Genomic DNA, 23,379 nt, shown 5'->3' with positions numbered 1-23,379 from the left:
CTAAAATTATAATTCATTAACTTAAAAGACAAAATAAATCAAAACATGAGTTTGTCACATTAAAACAACCAAAACAAAAGAAAATAAATATGTCTTTTTTTTTCAGCAAGGTAATTTGAACATGTCTTCTTGTTATGTCCCTCCCGACGATATGTACTGCACGTAACCTTAGACCTCTTGCATTTCACATCAGCAAATCCTTTCCAACGTTCATGTTGTGGTCTCCCTACAATTCTTTTTTGATCCAGACGACAATAATTTATGCTCCGACACTTTTTGAATTGCATATTTTCCTGTTCCATCATAAATTATTGTGTTAGTATTAAGGATACAAAAGTACAAAAAACTTTACAAAACTATATATAATATGATAATACGCACTGAAACAATATTTTTTTGTATCAATTTATGCTCCGACACTTTTTGAATTGCATATTTTCCTCTTCCATCATAAATTGATTATAATAACAACAAAATTATACACACTCATCATTATTTTTTCATACAATTATCATTCGGACAGTACACTGCAAAACAAATTTCATACAAAAAATAATATTTCACATTTCATACTCACTTAATACACATTTCATACAACAATCGTCATTCATACCAATTTTATACATTTCTCATACCAAATAATTCATTACTTTCACACAAATTTATACACAAATGACAAAACATATATAATCAATAAAATTTCAATTTCATATCAAATTAAAACACTTTTCATACATTTTTTCAAAAATCTAAATAACTTTTTTACACATTAGTGAACACACTTTCATACCAATTTCATTACATTTATACTACCAAATTCATTCAACATTTTACATTTAATTTATATTTTCGAAAAAAGAAAACAGTAATCAATATTACAATTTTACTATACCTACTTAATCTATAACGATAAAACTATTTATATTTTATACATTTATACTCAAATCTTTCATATATTGCGCCTATTTCTCACGAAATCATTAATCAAACAAACAAAAAAGAAACTTACCAAAACGTATTATGAACAAAATTAACTAAAACGTATTATGAACAAAAATTAACAAAAACGATTTTTGACCAATCAGTAAACAATAATAAATACTAACCTGAACGATTCCATCTTCCAATCTTCCACCATATTTAATTAATATTGATACGTAGTTGTCCATCACAACAAAATCAAGATTTTTCAAAGAAAATAACTTCAATTCCTCAACAGTGAGAAGATTTTTGGCAGAAAATTGAAGAGAGAGAAATGTTGAACAAAAAAAAAAGAGGATAAAATCAAAATTTTTAATTAAGTTTAACTAATTTGAGTGAATTAAGGAAACTAAATATTCTTAATAAGTTTGAATTCCTTAATTCGTGCTAATTAGTAATTATCTACACTCAATTCAAATTAAATTAACACCCCTATTTCTGTTTTTTACCTTTTTCCTTCAAAAATGTTTTTTTTTTAAAACAAATGTTTTCAATTATTAAAAACAACTTCTTTTTTTTAATCAATTGTTAGAACCTGAAATTTTTAATGTTACAACTTTAAAGTTTAAATCTACTGCTATAAATTGAAAATAGTAATATAATATATGTCATATATGAAATTTAGGGTTGTGGTTTCCTAACCGGTGTTCAGTACCCACATTGAAGTCCGACTAAATTCGAATTCGTGCCGGAAAGTCTCACATTGGGGGTAAGCGCTCCCTAACAAAGGCAACTCCGTACCCAAGGGTGCTCGAATTCGAGACCTCTTGGTTAAGGATGAAGGAGTACTTACTGCTCTACCACAACCTTTGTTTGTGTGTAAGCTTGTCTTTGAGATTTTTTTAAAAATGAAGATACAATAAAATGGATGCAAGATACATTCTTCTTCCATTTGTTTTTACTCCTGCTAAAATGAGCGGGTTGTAATCCAATCAGTTTCAACCCATTTCTAATCTATCCAAATCTGATCCAATCCGTCCATTTGCCATCACTATACCAAGATAATAAAGTTCTCTTTGATGGTATTTCATTTTAAGAACTCTTTAGTCAATAATAGCTGCAAGGAACAAATTAGTTAGAAATGCTCAATATATCTGTTCTGTTTTATCATTCTTTTGGTATTTCTCTGGAAGAAGAAGTGAACAAGTAAGTATTTAGTTTGTCTTGTAAAATTAGTTATAATCTATTTAAGTTGTGTCATTTTCCTAAAACTTGAGTAGCTTAATTTGGACCAGAGTGGGGTGCATCTTCAGTAACTTGAAATGAGAGGTTTGTCATTCGAAATCTTTTTGTGCTTTTCCTCTCTCTGAATTTAAGAATAAGTAGCATAGAAACAGGTGATACATTCTTTTGTAGTACAAAAACAATAACATGAAGTCAGCGGGCAAATCTAGGATTTGAAATTAGTAGACACTATTGATTCATTATGGGTATTGACGTAAGTAGGCATAGGTCAAGGCAAGACATATATATTCCCACCTTTCTTCACTTTGCAATAGCCTGATCACATAGACTCGTGTGAATGAAAATATATACAAGATATATACATACACATTAAAAGATTGTTTACTTTCATTTGAAATTTAACACTTGTAAATATTTTTAATTAGTTAAATTTAAACTTAGAAATGGATTGATTTAGTGGGATATAGTTTCAATTATCACTTTATGACTAGATTACAAGTTCGTATTCCGACAAAAATCACTCTTTAAATAGAGAAATGCTCTGTAATTGAAGTAACCATTAGCAGACAAAGATTGCTTTAAAATACTAAAAAAAATAGTTGACATTTAGCTATATTATATTTTCTCTAGTTTTTTTGGTTAACATGTCTTATCTGTTGCTACTTTGGATTAGGGGTGTGCATTCGATTTTTTGGTTTGGTTTTACACTATTCGGTTTGGATTTTCGGTTTTGTAAAAGTGTAACCCAATTCGATCCAAAATAAATTTGGTTTGGTTTGGTTTTTCTCTATTCGGTTTGGCTTTTTTCGGTTTGGTTATTCGGTTATGTCAATAATTAATAACATATATAACCAAAGTAATAATATTTAATCCCTTAAATATACTTTCTAATATAAATCATAAGTAAAACTTAAAACACAATACTTATAAGTATACCTATTGTAGATGTAATTCAAACATAAAAGGGAGAAGACACAAGTACCCCTAGACTATGACCGAAATCCCAGAGACACACCTTAACTAAATTAAGGTCCTATTACCCCCTTGAACTCATTTTTTTTGTAATTTTGTACACCTTTTGACTTATGTGGCACACCACGCGACTCCACGCAGTATATATATATATAATTCGGTTTTTTTCGATTTTTATCTTTTAAAATCCAAAACCAAACCAAAAAACCAAACAAAGTAATTTATTAATCCAAAACCAATCCGAAAAACCAAAAAACCAATCCAAATAAAAATTTGGTTTGGTTTGGTTTGGTTATTCGGTTTAATCCGAATAGTGCACACCCCTACTTTGAATCCATCATAATTTGTAATTTAGTATCATGAGAAAATCTGAAAAAAAATTTAAAAAGGACGCGACAGCCCATTGACCCGCTTAATTACGGAACTAATTTCCTCCGTTTGGAAGTTAATCATTGAGATTAAATTACGTTTCAACTACTAATGAGTTTCCTTTTATTATATATCTTGAGATGGGGCGGGTCGGAGCCAGGTCGAGGGGTTCATATGAACCATCTTCGACCTGTTTATAAATGGCTAAAATTATATTTTATGCATATATAGTAGTTGTTGAACTTCCTTCAACTTTTTTATGTGTTTACTTCTTCATATTTTGAACACTTTTGTTAAAATTATTGCTCCGTCGTTGGATGGGGGTTATGTGTAAGTTTTCTTTAAGCTGCAACTTAATGCATGCATGTGCAAACTCTTGATGCACTCTAATAACAAGTTAACAACATGACTCCATAAATAACATATACGAAGACCTTATCTCTATCTTGTTGGTTGTTTTCGAAAGGCAATTGTTCTAATAATCATATAATAACAATTACCTCCAAATTTATTGGAAAAAATGAAAATTATGTAGGAAGAAAAGATAAACTATAGTGGGAATATAGACTTTGAACTTTGCTTGAGAATCAAGCTACAAGCCCCAAAACAAAGGGGACTAAATAGAGGTATTTTATTGGGCTATAAAGTGGGCCCTTCACCGACAAGAGTCCAAAAAATGCCTTAAACATAGGGCTTAAAGAGTAAAGTCTACGTATTTGGGCCTGATAGCGTGTACGCTATCCATGTGACTAATTAACAATATGGGCTTAGGAGTGTGGGCCCATATAGGTCCTACCTGATTTGTCCTAATTTTCTCAACCTCCTCATTTCTTATGATCGAAATTTGAAACATCATATCATGCTCTTTCCTTATTTGTCTTATTTTTCACCATTCCCCACCATCAGTGGCGGATCTAGGATTTAGACTCCGTGGGTGCCAAATAGACTTATCAATTAAATTAATTTTATATTTGATTAAATTATTCATCTTTTCGATATAAATTAATTTTAGTTCTATCATTTTTCTTAAAAGAATGTGTGCAGCAATTTCCTTTTTCTTAAAAAAACATCTTTCTAAAAAAAAAGGTACAAATAGAATTCGAACCCGCAACATCAGCCTTCTAAAGTTGCCCTCCTACCGTGGCACCACAAGCCAATTTTGTTCTGTGGGCGGCACGCTTTATATAAATATAAATATTATATATATATACCTATGTATATATAGAGTTTTCGTCGAAGTTCGGGGGTGGCGTGGCACCCCCACACCCCTTAATAGATCCGCCTCTGCCCACCATAAGCAATCGCAGAATCAGGAATTTCACGAAGAATGTCTAAAAATAGGGAAAAAAAAGTTGTTACTAATGAGATTTGAACACATGAACACTTGGAGCTCTTTCAAGGCATCTAAAATAACTAGACTACAACACCTTGTTTTATCCAAAGTGTCCAAAATATATTATTTAATCACTTCATATATCATTTTACTTATATATACGATATTGTTTTCTGATGAAGGGTGTCCCTCACTATAGGGTAGCTACGCCCATGACAATAAGATCTTGATATTTTTAGACCAGGTATTGTATGATCATCTCATCTTAACGATTAAAATACTTGAGGGTACTCACTTTTAGTTACTTCATTATACTTTTTAACATGTCCCCAATTGCGATCAAAATATGATACAAATAAATATTTTTTTTTTTTGAGATTTATATATATGATATGTTATAATGTTAAATTATTTGACTGTCTAATTTCAAATTTCAAAATTAAAAATGAGGTAATCACAAGTTTCAATATTAAGACCTCCAATTTTATAATGGTAGCACATTATTCCTTGAAAAATTATCTTTTAATTTTAAAAGAAAAACTCAAATGGAATCTATCAATTGGGAATACAAGATTGAAAGTTTAAGCAAATAACCCAATTATTGGACTGACGGGAATAATCACTTCAGATACTTTTAAAAAATATGTATATTATTATAAAAAAAACAAACTAGTGAACATTGTTCTTAAGAGACAGCCTAGTGGTCAATAAAGTGGTTGAAACCCATAAAGTCTCAAGTTCAAATCCATGAATAGAGTTGATACATGTTGCTACCTAATGTAATTTCTGATAAAATTAATTGATGTACGTGAAAGTTGTCTGAACACCACAGTCATAAAAAATAATAAAAATACAAGTGAAGATGACAAATCTGAAGTTTTACAATGATATAATTCCAAAAACTTTATAAAGAACATTATATATTTCTTTATTGGAAGGTTACAAACCTATTCTAGCATATACTTCTTTTTTTTTTTTTTTTTGTGTTAAAAGAAGAATCAACTATCAATCCAACAAAAACTTTCCTTTCACCAAGACAGGTGGGTACCCCCCCCCCCAAATTACAGTTGGAATATCATAAAACTAAAAAAAGTGGCATATCCTCTATGTCTAAGAATTTCATATTTAATTTGCATGGGCATATTGGATTATAGACTTAGTGACTAATCCAATTAGGCAAATCCTATTAGGATAACAAAATAAAGAAGCTTGTGCTCAAAGAACACCATTCTTTTTGTCCTCTCTCTATTCTCTTTTTTTCCAATTTTATTTATTTCTTTTGTTAAAAAATAAATAAAAATTGATTCCTCCAAAGCAAAGAAGCAAAGCATCTATTCTTACACATCACCTGTAAGTATGCCAACTTTCCTTTGCTTACAATTAAGAACTTGCCTTCTTTTATTTCAAAACATTATATTAAAATTATTTTTTCTACATATCTTTCTGTGCAAATGCATGCTGAAAGTTTGGAATCTCTGTTTACTTTCACATATCAAATGTATATAGTGTCAATATCATACTACTACAGTTTCATTATATAATCTTTAATCAATTTTGGGATTTCAATTCTTTGTATGTATTCAAATTCTTTTGAACAAAAAGAAGAACATTCTTTAGTGTTGTGTTTTTTCTGGACCCTTTGGGGAATTTTGTTGTGATACAATGAGTTTTCTAACAGGAGCACCAAAAAATTCATGGCAACCAGCTATGACAGTTGATACAACAACATCAAATTACTGGTTGAATTGGAGGGTTACATTGTGTTCCATTTGGATTTTTGCTTCAATGGTTTTTGCATCTATTCTCATAACAAAGTACGAAGGTCCACACGGTTCGAGAAATAGGAGGAGAGAAGAGGAGAAAGACTCTCCTGGACTTTTGTATGAAGATGAAGTTTGGAAACCATGTCTTAAAACTATACATCCTGGTTGGCTTCTTGGATATAGAGTCGTCGCGTTTTTAATCCTCTTGTTATTGTTAATCATGAATGTTGTTGTTGATGGAGGGGAACTCTTTTACTATTATACACAGTAAGTATGTTTATACAAATGATTATGATTTATGAATCTTGAAAATGTGCTTATGTATTGTATTGGCTACTGAACAGGTGGACATTCACATTGATCACAATTTATTTTGGGGTAAGTAATAGCACCAACATTGAAGTTGAAGTCAATTTTTCTTTTTTTTTTGTTCTGTATTTTTTTACTCGCGATTTCTTGTTATATGAATGTAGCTTGGATCTGTGCTCTCAATGTATGGATGTTATCAGTATCAAAATAAAGTTGGTAATGAGAGGCAAGATATTGAGTATAGTTCGCGAAGATTGTCTATGAATGTAGAAAATAGCACTAGTTCAAATGCTGCAAAACAGGTAATGGAAAATGCAGAACAGAGTTCTCGCCAAATTGCTGATTTCTGGGGATATGTTTTTCAGATAATTTTCCAGGTAAAATCGACGAGTAATCAAAAAGATTGTGTTTTATCCTATGACAACGAATGCACAAGTTTTGCATATTACTAACTTTTGTTTTCCTTTTATGTTATGAAAGATGAATGCAGGAGCAGTAACGCTTACTGACTGCGTCTTCTGGTTCATACTTGTTCCATTTCTGACCATAAGGGGTTATAATTTAAACTTTGTAAGTATTCTACGTGACTTTACTGTTATAGTGGATAAAGTTCAGAGATGTTTCGTGTTTCTAATTGATGTTACATTTATGTTGTAGTGGATAATAAACATGCATTCGATCAATGTAGTGTTTCTACTTGGTGATACAGCTCTCAATTCTTTGGTAAGTTGAACCAACTTTTCTCATTTGGTCTCAAAAATCATCTTCATAAGTTGAGTAATTCCTTATAATTTTCATGAATTTCAGCGTTTCCCTTGGTTTCGAATTGGATATTTCTTTCTGTGGACAGCAGTTTATGTTGTTTTTCAATGGGGAGTCCATGCTTGTATGTCAATATGGTAAAAAAAAAAATACTGTTCTTTTACCAGTTGCAATTAGTATATTTTAAGTTTCATCTGTTTGGACAACTAATTGCTACTGGTCTTATTTTGGAAACAGGTGGCCTTATCCATTTCTTGATCTGTCATCTTCATTTTCTCCTCTGTGGTATGCATTTTGTTTCATGTCTACTGCAAATTTTGATCTATAAGAAATTTAAGATTCAAGAAAATGAACCCTTTTTCTGATTGAAAATTTCAGGTATTCATCGGTGGCGGTGATGCACATACCTTGCTATGGCATTTTTGTTTTGGTCATGAAGCTTAAACACCATTTGTTAAAGAAATGGTTTCCTCACTCTTATCAGTGTGCAGGATGATGCTAAACAGGGATTTTTATGCCTTAACATGAGAAAAGGCAACAAATTAGCAGAAAAGGCAACATGAGTTCATTTTTTGAACAATACAACATTGGTATTTGGTGCTTGTTTCCCCAGAAAAGGATAAAAGGGTAACAAGTAAAGGAAACACAATATTACTTTATGTAGCAAAATAGCAGTAAATATACAAAAGGAGAATAGAGGGATAGAGTTTTGTGTTTGCAAGATATATATGTAGCCTAAATATGAAATGAAAAAAAAAAACAGATATCAATAGTTCATACATATAATTTATTGTTCAATATATATATATATGCAAACATGTTTACACTCTCATATCTGTATACTTTTGTTCCCTAAGATTAAATACAATGAACATGCCGACAATGAGAAAGCTGTATAGATAGTGAATGGCCCATTCTTCTGTTGAAGATCTCCACTTTTCTAGTGGGGAAGTGGCTATATGTTGGGAAACAAAAAGCATCTTCAGTCAAAAGTCAAAACTGAACTGATTAAAGGTGTGGAATGTTACTAATATTATTTTTTTCTATTTTATGAGAAACACCAAAGCATCAGATGACTCTTTTTCATGCCCCATAAAAGTGAAATTAGTAAACCTGATAAACAAAGCAAGTTACAAGTATAGTGATAGTGTAAAATGTAAACACACACTTCCAGTGTGCCTAAGTTAAGTCCTTGCTCATTTCCCTGGCTGTACTCTGTGTTATCATGAGTATGCAGACACCAACTACTCCAACGTCAAAGCCAAAAAAAAGGCATAGACAAAAGATGGAACAAATTCCTCACTGCATAATGCATACAGTAAAGACGATCATAAGTAGGATAAGTTAGAGATGATCTTCGACTAGATTTAAATTTTAACAAAAAATAAAACACACATAGAATCATATTTCACTAAATTATCTTAGATATATATATTAAGACTCGTCATAGATTCAATTCATATTCAGGTTTCTACTTTCTCTTACGACTCTCGAAAGTTCAAAGATGGGAAGTCTTCTCTTTCTCCTTATCACAAGGAAGTTTAATTTGGTTAGGTGGGAATCAGGAAGAACACTACATATCAAGAAAAAAAAAAGAGGCAGAAATGTATCTAATACATAACTTTTGCGTCTTTCAAATATAATGAACTTTGTTGTATCAGTAATCAATCTAAAAGTACAACCAAATTTAACGATTGACTAGGATAACTCTCAAATTTTCAAAATATAGTTAATACTTCAATAGGAATTCTTGAAAATAAGTAAACTGGTCTGATTCAAATTACCCGATTTCGTGAGCGAACCTGAATTAAACAACAAAGATCCCCAAGTTGACTCAATACAGAGTTGGCGTTACCCAAGTTGGAGGACAAAAGCAACTGAGGGAAACACCGTTGTAATGCGGCTGGATGCTGCCATCTGCTAAGTTGAACACCCCCATGTCCAACCCTCCTCCTTCTTCATAGGCTAGGTATGTTACAAAATAGGGAAAAAGGACGAATTTACCCCCGAACTTTGATAAATGGTACGTCTATGCCCTCCGTTATACTTTGGGTCCATCTCAGCCCCTGCCGTCCAATTATCGGTACACACATGCCCCTTTCACTAACGGCCCTCTCATCCTATACACGTGTTTTAATCCTAACCAACTACCCGTTTGATCATTATTTTTAACCCATAAACTAACAACCCGCCCCATAAACCCATACCCACCCGATTCCCTCTAAAATATTCAATTAAAAGACCCAAATCTTCCGATCATCTCCTCCGCCACCACCGGCGACGAGTTTTCGATGACTAGCTTTATGTCCTCCTATCAATTTGATTGAATTATTCGTTTAGAAAAATCAAAAGCATTGATCAGCTTATTGTCCAGATTCATCAATACATCAGCATCCCTATATTCAGCCAAAGTACCATATATTTCAGGCATAGTTATATTTGACTTGACATTCGCAAAGTCAGGAATCATATGTTCTTGAATCGGAGAAAAAGTATTTAGCTCCCAATTGTTCCTGATTGCAGAGTCCCCACAACCAGTTAGAAGTCCAACACAGTTTGTATTATTGGCTTGAAGCCTTGAAGTTCCGAATATGCATTACAGTCCTCATTAACATCAACAATAAAACCTTGCTGCAGGTGTGCTGGTTCCTTAGGCAGATTATTTTCTGGTATTGTGTTCTCAAATTCCAAAACACCATTTCCTTCACCAGCAGCTTCTTGAATTTGCACCTCAACATCATCAACTTCCATCGCTGGATTTTCAAATAGAGCATTGATCTTCTCTTCATCTGATGAAGACTCTTGAATTTGCAACACTGGTTCAACAATATTGATAGGAGTGATCGCCTTATATTCCTGATCCATCCGCGGCTCAACAGAATTTACCCCTGAAATCACCTCTGTATCCAACTTCTGTTCATCAGAAAAATCCACATCAGCTGTACTCACATTACTACTTCGAGAAGGATTAGCAGAATTTTTCGTTTTTATCGCCGGTGGCGGTGGAGGAGATGATCGGAAGATTTGGGTATTTTAATTGAATATTTTAGAGGGAATCGGGTGGGTATGGGTTTATGGGGCGGGTTGTTAGTTTATGGGTTAAAAATAATGATCAAACGGGTAGTTGATTAGGATTAAAACACGTGTATAGGATGAGAGGGCCGTTAGTGAGAGGGGCATGTGTGTACCGATAATTGGACGGCAGGGGCTGAGATGGACCCAAAGTATAACGGAGGGCATAGACGTACCATTTATCAAAGTTCGGGGGTAAATTCATCCTTTTTCCCTACAAAATAATTGTCTGTAAAATAAATATGATTGGGCTTGATTCCTGGAAATTGAGAAGCTTGGACTGAGAGAGAAGTATTAGCACCTAGAAAAAAAGTCGTGTCCCCTAATTCCCTGGTTTCCACCATTTTGCCAGCAGCTAAATCGACTTGGAAAACTCGAAAATTTCTTGTCCCATATGTGCACTCATCATCTTGTACTCCTCTCTCATCTCCTATTGGGATGAACGTTAATGGTATCCTGTCACAATCATCTTTGGGTAAGATTAATTGAACACCATATCGCAAAATTACAAATAATGATCCTAGTGATTCTACAATGTATCTAATCCATCTAATATCTTCTGATCTCCAGATGAGGAACCTCGCGTTTCCTTCAATGACCATGAGAAGGTAGTCGGATGTATGAGAAGGACTAGCAGACAAAACTGCCTTGACAAAAAGTACATTAGCATACTAACTTCTAACTTGACTCTTAACTTTCCTTGAATTGAATTATGAATTCAAAGATTGTGATTTGTGATAGGAAAGATCTCCTAATGTTTAGGAATAATTTTAGATAACTAAACATGAGGAAAAAAAAATCAAAATATCAATATTTAAGGATGGGTCCACGACGCGGAGAATCATTTAAATTTTGGTTCCGAAAATATCTTTTGAGGCAGAACGGTCCGTGACCGCTCCGCGACGTGAAACGACTTTTCCCAAAACTGGGGACTAGCTCCGCGACGCGGAGGCACTGCCAAATTTCGATCGACGAAATTTCTTCTTCGTTTTCCAGCTCTAAACCCTCTAAACTCCATGGGTTCTTTCCCTAAACACTTAGAATCAATTATATGTTCAAAGTACATCAGTATCTACTCAAAATCAAACCTAAAATCACAGATTCAGATCAAACAACTCCTCAACTATTTCAACGAATCAAGAATTTAATACAACTTCAACAAACTCATCAAGAACTCAATTTCTAAGCTTTCAATAACTTAAATTCGCTGAAATAAATCATGATTGGCGTGTGGGTAAACTAACCCAACGCTATGTGATCACACATACCTTGTAGGGATCACCCCCGACGAAATCCACAAGCTAATCTCGACAAATCTTGAACGTTCTTCTCCTTTCTCCAAGCCCTAACGTGAAATTCACTTTTCTAAAACTGACTAAAATCAAACTTTACCCTAATTAAACTCCTAAAAATGAATTAGAATAATTAGGTAAGGAAAAAACTGAAATACCCTTCCAAAATCCGGATTAGACTTTTGTTAATCCAACAACCCAACTTCCAAAGAGCATAACTTACTCATACGAATTCGGAATCGCGCAAACTTGGCGGCGTTGGAAAGATCATTCCAACCATATCTGGAAGTACACCTAACTCATTCTGAGCTAGGAGTTATGGCCGTTTGAAGTCGACCAAAAACTCACTTTTTCTAACTTAAACAAATTCCCAGATTTTCATTATTTCCTAAAGATGACTATTTCCAGTTCTTAGCTTCTTCCTAGCTATTTCAATTTGCGAGATATTACAATATTTATTGAATTCACATGAAAAAATTAATTATACATAAAGTACAATGTATGTATATGATTCATTGTAATATATTCTTTTGTTAAATGATTCATTGGAAAGATTAATGTTTTGGATGTTATTAATTTTGTAATGCCGGCTTGGATGACATAAGCAAGAGAAAATAGCAAATTATTTTCGACATTGCAAAATTCGCTCGGGGGATGAAATATCAGAGAATTTGAGTGAACCCACTTGTGAAAACGTCATTCATGAACTTGAGGTCATTATTAATGATCTCGGTTACCACAATAAAACGGATATCAATAACCTGTTGGATTACTTGGGTGAAAATAATAAAGGCCCGTTTGGCCATGCGATATGGTATCGTGATATGGAATCATGAGATGAAATTGAAATTTTGTTTGGACATGCGATATAGAATTTTTGTGTTGTATATTTTCTCATAAACATAAAAATCTCATAAGTTGTAAAACTATTAAAATAACCCCAATTATTTATTCAACTTATCAAATAAACAAAAATTTATAAAATCGCATAATAAATTATTACAAAGCTATTTGTTCTCCACTTAAGTAATTGTTTCATCTAACTTTAATTTAATAAAAAAAAAATTGAACATAAATTGTAGTGTACTAATCTTTAATATAATCCTCTCACATAGTACATACAACTTCCTCACGTTGAACTTGCATTTCTCGATCATGTGACCGAGAAGAGGAGCCAACATTGTTACTTTAAGCCATTTGTTGGTCAATAACATATGTAACTATATTTTCATGCTCATAGACCACAAATATTTCATTACTTTAACAATCGGTTGGTGGGAGTTAAAGTGACTATGTTGGTGAGAATAATAAATTTTATGTCAGTGAGAATAATAAATTTTAAAAAGTAATGATGTGATTATAAATTTTATTTATATATGAAATAAATGGTTAGTAGATATAAATGTGGGGTTATTTTAACAAAATATAAACTCGTGAATCAATTTCTGTATTAAAATATCTCAAATTATGATATGAAATTACCATATAATTCCATATCATGGTTTTTGGAGAATATGGAATCACATCTCATGATATGGAATCATGAGATGGAATCAGCGTAAAATTGCATGTTTAAACGCTGATTCCATCTCACGATACCATATCGTGATATGGTATTGAATGGCCAAACGCCTACTAAATGTTCAGAGGTTTTGTGCTTAGAAGAAATTGTGCATACCATTAGAGAAAAAATGTCGACGATGAAGTTGAAGATAATACAATACCTTTGGAAACAGTTATGTGTAAGGAAAAACTTATTGCATCTAGAACTCTTCACAATTTTATGGTGCAGTTCAAAAAAAACACTACTAGAACTTTTGGATGCAATAAAATAAGTTAGCGATGACCTTCAACTAGATTTAAATTTTAACAAAAAATAAAATACAATAGAATCATATTTCACTAAATTGTCTTAGATATATTTGTACTTTTAAAAAATTATTAATTTAGAATATTAATGAGACCATATATTCATATGGATCTTCTAAAAATATATTATCTTTATCATCTTATCGAAATTAGTGATTTTTTCCATTGACTCAAGTAGAAATCGGAGAAAAATATTATCTTAAAGAGATTATTAATTATCGAGTACCTTTAAAACTAGCAACACTCAAACTAGAACAAATAAAAAAGAACAAGAGTTAGTTGATACAACTCATATTTGAGTGATTTTTGATTACAAAGTGTAGCCAACGCAAGGAAATAAGATTGAAGAACCTGATCTATATTCATGGGCTTTTGCTTTATAGTTCTTAGGTCAAGTTTTCTTGTAGTGCGTTTTTATCGAGTCGTATCTTTAATTCTTTCTAGATCCAGTGAAGTATAAATTGGAGTAGGAATAGAGTCTTCAAGTTGGGTGACTTAAAGACTTGGGAACATAAACCTTGGGGGGTTTGTGTTGGAGTTTAGAAATTAGAGTCACTTCCTAGGATTGCAAGAGTTGTAATCTGAATTCATAACTTGGAGTGAGGTCGACGATCTAGTTGGTTGTTGACGTCTAGGAATTAGAGTTTATAATTCCTTATGTTACATAGGTTTGTAATCTTTTGCTGAGGCTCAGAGTTTAATGAAGTGGAGTTAAATCCTACATAGGTGTAAGTCGTGGTTTTTTACCCTTTATGAGCCGGAGGTTTTCGCGATAAAATATTGTGTCATTACTTTATTTTCTTTACATAACGTAACTGCTATAATCTGCAAAGGAACAAATAAAATATATCTATTCCTTAGGCAAATCTAGGGATCGGTAATCCAACAAAAAAGAATTATCAAAATTAGTTTGAATGTTTTGCTTGAGAAGGCATGTCCAAATAGTATAACATAAATTCATCCTGACCATTAAATATATAAGCAGCCAGGCGGCTTTAATCCAGTGGGCCATTGAGGATTACCGAAGACTTTATTACTGGACTGAATCCTTTCCCAAAAAAAAAACTTAGCCAATTAAGGTATTAATTATATTCCTTTCATTGGAAGCTAATTAGTGTGAAAACTATCATTTGCATATGTCCCGCTAATTCTCCGCCTTTAGGCACGTGTCATTCAATGGCTGGTTGTGGTCACGTGAGGGGTAGAAAAACTTGTAATCTATATATATACTAGATAATGTGGCATGTGCTATATAAGTGATATGGTTTGGGCTAATAATCGAGTTTTTGAAGCAATTGTTTGCGTGGATAAAGGAATAAGTTTTTTTTATCATAAACTTGTACTTTCTTTGACGCTATTTAAGGCATAATAAGACTACCCACATACAACATTTTTGAAATATTTTATGTTGTCAATTATCATGATTTATAGTATTTTTACGATAGATTCACTTCAAGAATCAAAGGATTTTTTTGCATTTTTTTCAAAACATATTTTATATTGTCAATTATCATGATTTATAGTATTTTTACGCAATTTTTAAATATAAAAAAAATAAAAAATAAGACAAATAAATTAAAATGGATCCAATATATATTATTTTTGTTGTCTCAATTTATGTGACACAAATGAAATTTGGAGAGTCATCCAAATTTTCATATTTTAAAAAAAAATGTTTTAAGTTATTAATTATTGTGATTTATGATATTTTTATGTAACTTTCAAATAACGTACATTACTGGTCACTTTGTCCTAATTTATGTGATATGGATAAAATTACAAAATTAACCCTTTTAAAATGTCTTTCAGATATTTTAAGTTGTTAATTATTATTATTTATTATACTTTTTTGGTAATTTTAAAATGATATGTGTTGTTTTTTCTGTCCCAATATATGTGAGCCTGATAGAATTCTGAGAGTCAACGTATTGTATTATATAACTTTTAAATATTTTAAATTGGTAATTATTGTAATTTTTAATGCTTTTTAAGTCATTTGTAAATGATATATGTTGCTTCCTTGATTGAGACTTTTTCATTTGTGACACATATATATAGATATTTGGTGCCCGTGCCAGCACGGGCCCAATAATTTTTTTAAAAAAATTTATGTGATATAAATGGAATTTGAAGATCAGTCGATTTTTTATATGTTTTCTTAAAAATATATTTGAAGTTATTAAATTGTTGTGATTTATAGTATTTTTGCGTTAGTTTTGAATAATATAGGTTACTCATGTTTCAATTTACATGAATAATCATAAATATTTTCAGTTGTTAATTTATTGTGAATTCTAGAAATTTTGACGTTATTTTCAAATAGTACATGTTACTTATTCTATTCCAATTAGTCAACCAAATTTCTTATATGATTTATAAATATTTTTAATTGCTAATTATTGTGATTTATAGCATCTTTTATGTAACTTTTAATAATATATAATTTGTTCAAATTCATATGACAATGATAAGATTTCAAGAGTCAACGCAATAAAAATTTAAATTTTTTAAAAAGTTGTACCTCTAATATATTTTGTAGCTAAAATATACTCTCTCCGTCCACTTGTATTTGTCATGTTGCGTTTTTTGAAAGTCCATTTGACTAATTTTGAAAGTTAAATCAGATTGTATTAATTCGATATTTAAAAAAAAAATTAAATATGCAAAATCTATACAAAAAGTACTATAAATTGTAATTTTTTGCCTATGAATATGATGAAAAAACACATTGTAAAATATTAGTTAAAATTCTTATAGTTTGACTCTAAAAAGGAAATCATAACAATTAAAAGTGCATAGAGAGAGTAATAAATAGGTAATTAAATTTCAAGAAGTTTAAAATAAAAGGTTGGAAAAAAGAATTAGATAGACAACATATAAATAATAAATGGGCCCAAATAGGGTCAAACTTTTTGGCTAATAAAGTAGTAGGTAATTAATGGTGTTAAATTGTCCAATAATATAAATTTTAAAGGTACAACCATAAAAGAAGAATGTAAAACATTATGAACACATATCATCCAACACTTGTCATGTACTAAGTAGTAGATATTCCACTTATTATATATAGTAATATAAAGCTGAATATAAACAATCCTATGTGGCACCTCTGTATGGCCAATATTTCTATTTATTTATTTTTTCTCATTAAAAGAATTATTGAATAAGATAAAGAAACAAATATGTTAAATATATTAGTGGCAGTTATGTTGTTTTTAATACCCATAACTGTAGCACATAAATATTAGAAATTAAAAGAGAAATAAATAATTGTTGATAACCTATATGAGAGAATATCAAGAGTTTTCTTTGATATTTAAAATAGAGTAGATAATCACAAATCATTTCAAAAATATGGTAAAAGTCATTCACCAACTAATATTGATGTGTTCATTATTGACGGAGTAGTAGAAAAAATCATTATTTGATTAGCTCCTTTCTCAATATTTCATTTCTTTTTATGATTGTGTTTCAAACATCTTCTTTATTTTAATTGTTTTTCTTCCTTTGTTTACTTTTTAACTTTTCAGGAACATCAAACAAGTTTCATTGAACATGCACGCATCAAAGAGGAAAAAAAATTCAACAACGTACCAAAGAAATTTTAAAAAAAATGTCATGAAAGGAAGAAGGATAACAAGCAATGGAAAAAGAAAAACAGAAACAACAAAGCCCCTCGGAAGGAAATTTAGAGATGAAGAGAAGATATCTCAGAATGGACAATATTTCATCGATTTTAGCGTAAAATAATAGTCAAATCATTGACAGTAAGCGTTAGATTTATGAAAATTGAAATTAATTTTATGCAAGAGTTAATCTAATATCCTATTTAGTATGATATTCTATATGATCGACTAACTACAAATTGCACCATATTCTTTTTTCTTTTTTTTTTAAAAAAGTAATCAAATTTATTAATAATAATTGAGCATATTATGTGTTTAAAGCTTCAGGATAAAAAAAATAAAAATAAAAATCAGAACCAAAAAAACGCAGAAATAAAATTATTAGGAATATTTCTAAAGTTATTAGAATCTAAAATAGGTTAAGAATCTTACGATTCAAAATCATTGTACAATTACAAATATATATACACATAAAAAGAAATTCTCAAAATTATTTATATTTAGCCTACAAAACAAAAACATTAAGTATTAAAATCAATAAAAATGGACACCTTAACTTTGTCACTTCTTGATGATGATATAATATGATTTCTTTATGAAAAGAGAGAGAGAGTATCTCATGATTCTTCAAGATGTTGATATAAGAAGAAAAGTCATGTAACAAATTTTCTCTTCATAAAAAAAAAAATTTTAACAGGATGTTGCACTATAATGTTTTCTACAAGAAAAATTGTATTGTGAAACAAAAATTAAATCATATTGGTTGAAAAACTTTTAGAAAAATTGATGAGTGATAAGAAGAATTATTTAAAGAAAGAATCATTTTAATTATTAAATTAGAAAAGTATAAGGAGAAATATATGTTGTCAATTATCATTTGAAAGGATCCTAAATTAGTTCTCATATTATTACTTTCCATTTTTATTCTTCTTCCGTTCTTTTTTTTTAAAAAAAAATTTTCTTTAATTTTTCCTTATTTATCTTTAATTAATGTTTGTTTTATTTTTTATTGTGATTTGAAAGGATCCTAAATTAGTGCTTACATTATTTCTTTCAATTTTGTATTCCTCTAATTTCGTTTTTCTGTAAATTTTATTATTTATTTTTTTCATTTTTTTCCTTATTTACCACCTTTAATTAATGTTTTTTTATATTTAATTATACTTTATATTATTAGAAATAATGGATATATATATTATTCTTCCGTTCTTTTTTTAAACTTTTTCTTTAATTTTTTTGTTTCATTTTTCCTTATGTATCTTTAATTAATGTTTGTTTTATTTTTTTTTATTGTGATTTGAATGGATTCTAAATTAGTGCTCATATTATTTCTTTCAATATTTTATTCTTCTAATTCCGTTTTTTGTAAATTTTATTATTTAACTTTTCCCCTTTTTTTCTTATGTATCACCTTTAATTAATGTTTGTTTTATTTTTTATTTTTTATCTTTAATCATACTTTATATTCTTAGAAATAATGAATATATATATATATTATTATTATTTTTTATTTTTTTTATATATATATTTTTTTTGTTGACCTTTTTTTAATTTTAAAGACTAAAAGACCAAAATATCAAAGGTAACCATCTTTAATTTTGTTCATCAACAATCATATTAATTTTCTTACTTCCTTAACTTAAATCTGATAATTAATGTCATTTATATCATTTCCTTAAATCACTTCTTCTTTTAATTTTTTTTTACTTTCTTTAATTTATTTATTACAAGAATTAGTTATTATAATCTTTGTAACAAATATATTAATATTTATTAACGTAATTCGATTTTATATTTTATAATTAAATTAGATCATCTCTTCTGCTAAAGATCTATATGATTATACCCATATCAAATACTAATAAAGTTAAAAATAGAAAATGATGACACTCTTCTTAATTCAAATATTTATTTAACTTTTTAAAAAAATGCGATTTTTCTTATAATTTTTTTTTTAAAAAAATATTGCTCACAAATTTGTCTTGGAAGTTTATCTATTTTGCATTTTTCCAAATTTTAAATCATTTCATCATTAATGCTATTAATTTTTTCCCTTAATCTTCTCATTAATGCTATTAATTTTTTCCTTAAATTACTTTTTTTCCTTATTTGTTGTTTTTACTTTATTTTCTTTATTTATTTTTAAATATTAGTTATTGGTATATAGGTTTTTAAGTAATTTTTTGTACTTCCATAAAAGAAATTTTGAATTATGCCTAATTAAAAGAAAATAATTAATTAGGTGAATTCTTTTATTGAAATGGGAAACAAGATCTATTTTTTCTCTTCTTAGATTACTTTAGGTTAACAATTATAGTTTTTTTTTTTTAAAAAATGAAATTATAAATTTAAAATTATTAGAAGTAGAATTTTCAATAAATAATGTATTCACAATTTCCTTATCTGCGTGAAATTGAGTAAAATTCGTGAATACTTATATATTGTCTATTTGGTTCTTCGATTGATTTTTAAATAATAGTTAATTACTTCCTGTATGAATCATATTGTGTTTAAATTAAAGTTAATTGGAAATGAACATGATATTGTATTAAAATCTTAATTTGGTAATTCGATTTTTTAAAATGTTATAACATTATTGTGTCAATTTTTATTTTATTTTTAAAATAATTGATCGTTTTCTCTGATGTCAACTTAATGTGAAGATATTAATTCTTTTCTTAATTATTTTATTTAAGAGGAAACACAAATTTTGTCTCTAATCAAAATAGAATTTGCCTTTTTATTTCTACTTAATTTATAAAAAAAATTATTTTAAATTACAATTATATCGCGCGACGCGCGGACAAATTTCCTAGTTTATTATATGTTTATGGATGTCAATTTTTGTTAGTGTTATCATTATTATTAGTATTAATTAATTAGGAAAAAAGAAAGAAAAATTGTAGCTTCGTTGGCAGTTTTGTCTTTTGACTTTTTCTAAGGGTCTGTTTGGAAAGCCATTTGGTAATTGGAATTGGTGTAATTACAATTACACTGTCTAGTAATTATACTGACCTGTTTGGTTGCCACAGTGTAATTACACTATAATTACACATGTCCTGTTTGGATGCCACAGTGTAATTACACATGTTCTGTTTGGATACCAATTGCAATCATAAAATTATAATAAATTTTAAAAATAAAAATTAATTATTTAAAATTTATACTTGACAAATAAGAAACTTTATAAATGACATTAAATTAAATATTTAAGATATATATTATTTTTTGAAAATATATTAATTAATAAACATATTTTCTGTAACTAATATTATGAAAAAATAATTGATTTATATTTTTTCAAATTAATATATTTCAATTGAATTGATCGTAACAACTAAAAGTATGAAATTTCTACGAACATCGTGAAATGCATGTTTGATAAAAAGAATAATATATAAATAAAATGTCATAAATTAGTAAATGTTTGACAAAAATATAATCTATCAAGTCTAATTAAAAAATGACGTGCAATGTAAATTCAATATTACTAAAACAAAAGAAACTGAAAATATAACATAGGTTATAAATTCAAAACAAAAAATTTAACATAATACTCTTATAACAAATTTCAACATAGCAATACATATGATTTATTTTTATTTTTTCTTAATAAAGAAAACGTAAGTCTATAACCTTACTTAACAATAAATTCTATTTTAATTTAAAATTAGAATACTAATAAAATTATGCTAATGAGAAAAGAAGCATGGCATAAAGAAATAGATAATACGAGAAAATTACATAGAATCACGTAAAGTAAGGTTGAGAACAAGAAGAAAATGAAATATATAAAATAAAAAACAAACTTTTACAAATTTTTAGAATAATAAAAATAAAAAAAGAACTTAAAATAATAGAAGTAAAAAAAAATTAAAACAAAAAATAAAAATAGAAATAACTAAAATAAATTAAAAAGTAATCAGGTGGTAATTACACTATATAATTACTAGCAATTCACAGCCTCTGCCTGTGAATTGTAGAGTGTAATTACCCCCTGCCAATTACACCAATTACCTGCTGACTAAGTAATTACTTATCCTTCCAAATAGGACAAGACAATGTAATTATACCAATTACACCAAATCCAATTATCAGGGTGTCCTTCCAAACATAATCTAATTGAATCATGTCAGGTGGTAGATTTCATTGCTAGAGGGAGACAAAGTAGTACTCTTTGGTCCATGGTAGGTTTCATAGTCTCTGTCTTTATTTTTTTCATTTGTGTTTTTACCTTTCTCTTTTTTGCAAAATTTGGAACATTTTTAATTTCTAATTAGGAGAACTAAGTCTTTTTTTTTTATTGATCGGATATATAGCTTTAGATTATCACTTTTTTTTTTGTTTCTCTTACCCTCTTTAACTTTGACTAATTTAAATTTTTGATGCATTAAGTTTATTAAAGGAAGAAACTAATAAAGAGTTGACCTAGAATCTAGCTCAATTCAAAAGTTAGATTATAAGATATATAGGAATTCTTCAAAGTGATGTAAAGAGATCGTATGTATTTCCACTCCACAAATGAGGTGGGACTCCAATACCCCAAATATCCAAATAATTGATATATCGCTTGACTCCTGCATTATGATAAAGAAATGAACTTTGTGTCTAACTCAACTCTAAAAATCAATTCATGAAGGAAGATTATCTCAAGACAATATAAGGAGTCTATGTCTTCTTTCCACAAATGACGTGAGACTCCAACATAAATGTTTTCCAAATGAATTTCTTTCCTATTCACATGCAACTCGAAATCGAAATCTATAGTTAACATTAAAAATAAAAGAAGAATTCATTCAGTGCACTACAATTCTTGATCTTGATAGTTTATGTAATTAATATTCAATTCATTCCACTACCTCTCCTGATAGTTTATGTAATTAATATTCACTTATAGACATTAGTGTAAAATTTACTCGCACGGAGTGTTACACCAAATTAATGACTATATATATATATATATATATATATATATACTAGAAAGTGATGTTCGTGCGATGCACGGGGCATAAGCCCAACAATTTGATTTAAAATGTGTTCAAATATGCAACATTTATTATAAAAAAAAATAGACCAAAAGATATATATTACCTTAATTTTTTCGTCATTATAAATTGTATTAGCATCAAGTTAATAATGCATTAGTACCATAAAAAAAAGAGCTGTCAATATTGGTTGTCCCACCCCCTTCGGGCTAATCAATACATACTTTGTAATTTGATGGGTCAGGCCGGGCTAGCGCATTTTTTATGTGGGCCATAAAATGGTCGGCCTAGCACACAAGTGTGTGGGCTACGGGCTTTGCCGGATCAACCCTCTTTTCTTAAAAGTATACTTTTTTATAACTTTTAAAATTAAATTATCATTTAGAAATATTATCATAAATATCGACAAGACAATATTAATTACATGGAGTTAGTGTTACTACTTGTTAATCAAATACACAAATAAAATTATCTATATAATATTTATTAAGTTTGATTTTAAGTAAAAACATAAATAGCCAAATAGAAATATTAACCTAATTGTTTTCCAATTATCATATTATTACACACAAAAACTATGATAATATTCTATAGGCAATGGCCTATGAAGTGGTTCCCTAGCTAGAAATTTTAGGAATTTTTTTATTTTATGTAGTATATATTTTATAAACATAATTTGTATTTAAATTGTAATATTTCAAACTTTAAATAGATTTTTAGTGTAGTTTCCTGTTATTTTTATTTGGCCCATGGGCCGGCCCTATCCATATTTCTCAAGCCCCACAAATCAACAAGTTTATTCAGGTCAGGCTAAGAAATCCTTTTCTTAAATGTGCTCTAAAAATCGTAACTCAACCCCAT

At 29.3% G+C, this 23,379-nt stretch overlaps 1 protein-coding gene across 3 annotated transcripts in view; it reads left to right on the top strand.

The window, feature by feature from the left end:
• Nucleotides 1–2,219: 2,219 nt before the first annotated feature.
• The window catches only part of LOC125830918 (uncharacterized), a 41,712-nt gene continuing 20,552 nt past the window's right edge, over nt 2,220–23,379 (top strand). The window contains exons 1-9 of one of the 3 annotated variants that reach the window (XM_049510109.1): nt 2,220–2,250; nt 6,519–6,870; nt 6,948–6,981; nt 7,077–7,289; nt 7,393–7,482; nt 7,570–7,635; nt 7,720–7,811; nt 7,912–7,959; nt 8,053–8,197. In XM_049510109.1, the coding sequence (XP_049366066.1) occupies nt 2,244–2,250; nt 6,519–6,870; nt 6,948–6,981; nt 7,077–7,289; nt 7,393–7,482; nt 7,570–7,635; nt 7,720–7,811; nt 7,912–7,959; nt 8,053–8,170 (1,020 nt within the window). In that variant the 5' untranslated portion in view covers nt 2,220–2,243 and the 3' untranslated portion in view covers nt 8,171–8,197. Of the gene's footprint in view, nt 2,251–6,235; nt 6,871–6,947; nt 6,982–7,076; nt 7,290–7,392; nt 7,483–7,569; nt 7,636–7,719; nt 7,812–7,911; nt 7,960–8,052; nt 8,198–23,379 lie in introns of those variants that run through there. The other 2 variants (XM_049510107.1, XM_049510108.1) reach the window with 2 other exon arrangements.

The sequence above is a fragment of the Solanum verrucosum genome, unplaced genomic scaffold (genome assembly GCF_900185275.1).
Source record: "Solanum verrucosum unplaced genomic scaffold, falcon-dt-bn FXZP01000049.1, whole genome shotgun sequence".
Classification (NCBI taxonomy): domain Eukaryota; kingdom Viridiplantae; phylum Streptophyta; class Magnoliopsida; order Solanales; family Solanaceae; genus Solanum; species Solanum verrucosum.
The sequence above is the reverse complement of the archived record's forward strand: the minus strand, read 5'-3'. Positions and strand labels throughout refer to the sequence as shown.